Source organism: Dendrobium catenatum, unplaced genomic scaffold (genome assembly GCF_001605985.2).
Source record: "Dendrobium catenatum unplaced genomic scaffold, ASM160598v2 fragScaff_scaffold_133, whole genome shotgun sequence".
Classification (NCBI taxonomy): Eukaryota; Viridiplantae; Streptophyta; class Magnoliopsida; order Asparagales; family Orchidaceae; genus Dendrobium; species Dendrobium catenatum.
This window is the reverse complement of record NW_021318595.1, coordinates 1,732,914-1,737,949: the sequence shown is the minus strand read 5'-3', so window position 1 is coordinate 1,737,949 and position 5,036 is coordinate 1,732,914. Positions and strand designations below refer to the sequence as shown.

Below are 5,036 nucleotides of genomic sequence, written 5' to 3'. Positions count from 1 at the left end.
ATACATAGCTGAAATTCTAGAGAAACACAATATAAGCATGAAAGAAATCTGCCAACAACCCAAACTGTTTTCTTGGATGTCAAAAGCCACATTTTTATACCTTCCATATCCTCTTGCCACGCCGGCTTCGTGCCGTGCAGGACGTGAAGAAGAATAAATCCATTAATCTCTTAACTTCCCAAAAGAAACTGTAAAAAGTCTTTAAGGTATTGCTGGCCACCAGTTGGCCAGGCAACACCTTTACTTCAGGACGCGTGGATTCCTCTCTTTGAGTAGACACACTGCTTGCTTCTTTGTATTCCTCTTCCTTCCCTGTAACACAAGCGAACAATCGCTAAATGACACTCCAAATTCCATTTCCTATTTATTTCTTTCTTGAATCGTCAAGAATCGTTAAGAATCAAGACAATTCCTTTGTTCTGCAATGGGTGGAGCTGAGTGGGTTAGAGGGCCGGCCATCGGCCGCGGCTCCACTGCCACAGTCTTCCTCGCTGCTTCCTCCACTTTTGGCGATCTCTTCGCCGTCAAGTCTGCCGAGTTGTCCCACTCCGCAATTCTGCAGCGCGAGCAGAGCATCCTCTCTGCACTCAGCTCACCTTTCATTATCTCTAGTTTCGGCTTCGACGTGGCCCCGCGCGACGGTGGCGCTCTATTCTACAATCTGTTTCTTGAGTACGCCCCCGGCGGTTCTCTCGCCGACCATATAAAGAACTCTGGCGGCCGGTTGGATGAACCGGCCATCCGTTACAAAACCCGAGATATTCTGACCGGTTTGGCTTATCTTCACGGCCAAGGCGTCGTCCACTGCGACGTCAAGCCGGGGAATGTACTTCTGGTGTCGGGCGAGCGGGCCAAGATAGGCGATTTGGGTTGTGCGCGGTGGGTCGCCGCCGGCGAGCTGGACGTACGTGGGACGCCGATGTACATGGCGCCGGAAGCCGCGAGAGGGGAGGAGCAGGGGATGTCAGCTGATGTTTGGTCGCTGGGGTGCACAGTTATTGAGATGTTCGCTGGCCAGTCGCCGTGGCCAGAGATTGATGATGTCGTTGCGGCGATTCACCGGATTGGATTCTCCGGCGATGTGCCGGAAATTCCAGATTGGGTGTCGGAGGAGGCGAGGGATTTTCTAGATAAGTGCTTGAGGAAGGATCCAGGGGAGCGGTGGACGGCGGAAGAGCTTCTGCGCCACCCCTTCGCCGCCTCCGGCTGCGCTGAGGCGACCTGGATTTCTCCGAAGAGCATTCTGGATTTAAGCTTGTGGGAATCAATTGAAGAAGAAGAAGAAGAAGAAGAAGAGGGATTCCGTAGTGAGGAACCAGCAAGGAGAATTCGGGAGAATGCAATGGTTTCAGGCGGCCCAATTTGGGATTGGGATGAAGAGTGGTTGGAGGTTAGAGACAGCCGTGGGGAATGGATGGAGGCAGAAGCCGCCGGAGCAGGCCGAGAGGGGATGGTTGGTGGTAGGTGGAATGCTGATGATTCTGCGAGTACTTCCTGTAAATTTTGTTGCTTGGAGAAAGGGAAGAGTAGAAAAATCCTATGTTGTGGCTGTTACTTAAAATGCAAAGTATCAGATTTTGCAACGGTGATTTTATATTTTTTTGGGCTCTCTAATTGGTGCTTTGCTTGGATTTCTTTTGACTCTTTCCTTCTGTTCATTAGTGCTTTTGGACTCTCTAATTCTTATATGCATCAAGATATGTGCTTGATTCAATAATTTTCTGATGACATACATATTAATCAATTTGGTGCAGCCTTAGGGAAATGTTAATCATATTGCTTTGCTTTGCTAGCAGAACAACTGAAGCTTAAAGAAGCCAAAATAAAGATGGCCAATTTAGGCTTCATTTGCGACTACTTTCTAACTACTTTATAAAGCAAATTTTTAGTATAAAAATATAAAAATAATAATAAAATTTTATACTAAAATGCTATTTTAAAAAGTAGCACAAAACTCTCCCAAACAAAGCTTTAATTGTTCTTATTTTATTTATGATATATTGATATGTGAAGAAAATGAATTATGGGGTAAAATTGTTTAATTTACTTCACTAGCATTAGCAAAAATTAAATATAAAAAGTATCTTTGTAGGTAATTAATACTTTATAACAACTTCTCACTAAAAACTCTCTATTGGCTGTTTGATTTAGTGTACTCAAAGTGAAATATAAAAAAATAAATTAGTTTTATATTTTTAAGTATTTGATATGAAAGAAAATAAATACAACTTTTTTAGAAAAAAAATAAATATTAACGAAGGGCTTATTTTTATGGATTAAAAATTCATTCTAATCGAACTATTTTCGAACATACCATTCACGACCTTTGATCCCTTCAAACACTATTAGGCCCGCTCTAGTTCATGTAAATGCTTCCAATGTAGGCTCCTTTTGGGTGCCTTATTATGGAGCTCCTTCATTATTTTTCTTTCTTTATTTTCAATTAATATAAAATTTATAACTTTCACCATGCTTTTATTATAGATACTGCCTTATAGAGAGGGTAAATTTCACTCATCCCATTGTAGGCCCTACTTTTTTCTTTATCTTCTATAGATCGTGCATAATTCTTCCTTTGTAAGCTCGCTTTAATATTTAGACAAGGTATATCTTACCTTGATGCTATAATTCTCCTCCACTAAGAGCAATGATTTCTATTTTAAGATTTATTAAAAAAAAAAAATCTTTCAAATTCTTTTTTTAATAAACATTGGTTATATCTCTTAAAAGGCTCGACATCATCTTGTATAGGCAAAATATTCTCTCTTATGTACTCTAATATTTTCTTTATCAATATTATAGAACTATCCTATAATTAGAGTTTTGTAGGACACCTAAGATTTTTAATCATTACAATGAACCTCCAATCTCCCTCTTGAAAGGAAGGCTGACCCTCATTAGTTAAAGGGATTAAGATCTAAAATAAAATAATATATTACTCATTTTAAACCTCCAATTTTTGCACCAATTGAGAGATATTTATTATCAATTTTAATTTAATTTAGCTCATTTAAGAGGGGATGACTAATGCATTAGTGATGATGCAAAGATGATGTTAAAGAAGATATTCAAACTCATGGAGTATAACTTTAAGCTTGATATCAATATTTAATAATAATATTATTAGTGTTACCAAGCAACAATGTTGGCATTAAAGCCATTGGCATGGAATCTTTTGAAGTTGATATAGATGAAATAAAATTTGCATCATTGCATCAAATTTGAAGAGATAAGAGATATCATATATTTTGGTATACAACATGATTAGGATCTCCAAGCCGTGCCTCTCATTCAAATGAGTTCTACAGAGTTTTTTCCCTAGCCGATCTTCCTCAATTAATGATGTTGGCTGCCATAGCTTTCAAAGATTATTTCGCCTTTAGGGAAGTGAGTTTCTTCCTCGATCCATCTCTTGCTTCTTCATTTGCCTTATCTAGTTTTGCGGTTGTTTCTCTTATTTTTCTACCTTTAACTCCTTCAGCTGAAACGGAAGTCAATCAGTTGAACGATTCTAATTTTTTAGATGGGCAAAAGAAATCTCATTCGTTTATTAATGCTCTAATTTGGGCTTCCCCCTCTCCAGCGTTTCTTGCTCTTAAAACCACTTCTCACCTTGCTTTAACACCACTTTGGATTTCAGAGGAGGAGATTCTCATGCTTGCAGCACCTTTTAAATTCCTCGTACTTGTGGAACCTTTTAAATTTACGTTAATTGGTAAATTTCCAGGTCATAGACTTGCTCTGAATTCAATCCTTAGACTCTACTTTAACCTCAAGTTCAATGGTGATTTCTCGATTACTATCTTGAATCCAAAGCATGTGTTCATTAAATTGGTTAATGATTTCGATTATAATAGAGTATTCTCTCATCGATCTTATTTTTTTACTAATTACTTTATAAAATTGTTCAAGTGGTCTCCTTTTTTGATATTGACGTTGAATCTCTAATTATCCTGATTTTGATCTCTTTCCCTAACCTTTGAACCCATCTCTTCTCCCCTTGTATACTTCTTGGATGGAGATCTCTTTTTGGTTGGCCTCTAAAAATAGATAATTCTACTTCGATTGGCTCACAGCCATCCGTTGCTCGTGTTTTGGTCTAGTTAAATATCACTAAATGCTATCCAATAAAGTGTGGTTTGGCCCTAAAAATCTTAGGTACATACAACATGTTGAAATGGAGGAGTCCCCCCCTTATGTTTTCACTATAATTCCCTGGGCATTCCAAAGCATAATGCCATGTGCTCCACCCTTATTTAGATGTGGTTCGTATGTCCTTCCATCATTCTATGATTGCTAGTGATAAGGTCACTTTTAATTTAAATAATGTTGCTAATGCCGATATTTTTACTCAGGAAAATATGAAAATTTTGATAACTAAGGTTGCAAATCCTATGTTGAATCATGGTGATGTTTTTGTTGGTAATGAAATGATGGTTGATTTGTCGTCTTTAACTCCAGCTGTTAATAGTGTTGGTGTTCCATTACATAGTCCTCCTTCTATGGAGACTGTGAACCTGCTCATGTGGGTTGCCCATAATGAAAGAAATTATCTCTGTATTGGATTGAGATCATTGGGGAGTCATAGCCCTATGATTGAATAACATCCTTTTTTTATGGCTTGGATGTCTCTGACAAGATTCCCATTATTTCTATACCTGCTGAAGATATTTCTAATGATGCGCTTAGATATTTGAGAAGTGGGATTTTTCCTTCGACTGATCCTGTTGACATTCTGATTAATTGGATCTATCCTCAATAGGCAAGTAAAGGTGATGTTGGGGGATATTTTATTGATATTTAAAATAGTTTGATGGAGGATTGTAATTTAAATGTTGTGTAGGTGAATAATGTGAGCTATTCTATGGGTTTTGGTAGGAAGAGAATGAAAAATAAAAACAAAAGTTGCTCGCATAATTTTAAGTCTTTTGTTGGTATAGCTACACACTATAATGTTCATTATAATACTTTTAATGATTAGATTTCATTTGGGTAATTGGTATTGTTAGGAAAGTTGCTATTTGCATGTTTTATAT

General features: G+C 38.0%; 1 protein-coding gene across 1 annotated transcript; it reads left to right on the top strand.

Annotated features, from left to right (window-relative positions):
* Window positions 1-281: 281 nt before the first annotated feature.
* Window positions 282-4,604, top strand: LOC110116540 (mitogen-activated protein kinase kinase kinase 17-like). Its single transcript, XM_020850152.2, has 2 exons — window positions 282-1,496; window positions 4,261-4,604. The coding sequence occupies exons 1-2, from the start codon at window positions 425-427 to the stop codon at window positions 4,602-4,604; spliced, it is 1,416 nt and encodes a 471-aa protein (XP_020705811.2). The 5' UTR covers window positions 282-424.
* Window positions 4,605-5,036: the final 432 nt, after the last annotated feature.

Excerpts from the sequence above, each read along its gene's own strand:
- LOC110116540 (XM_020850152.2), top strand. The coding sequence starts at position 425 with ATGGGTGGAGCTGAGTGGGTTAGAGGGCCGGCCATCGGCCGCGGCTCC. Across the intron at positions 1,497-4,260 it reads TGATTCTGCGAGTACTTCCT|ATGTGGTTCGTATGTCCTTC; the intron begins GTAAATTTTGTT and ends ACCCTTATTTAG.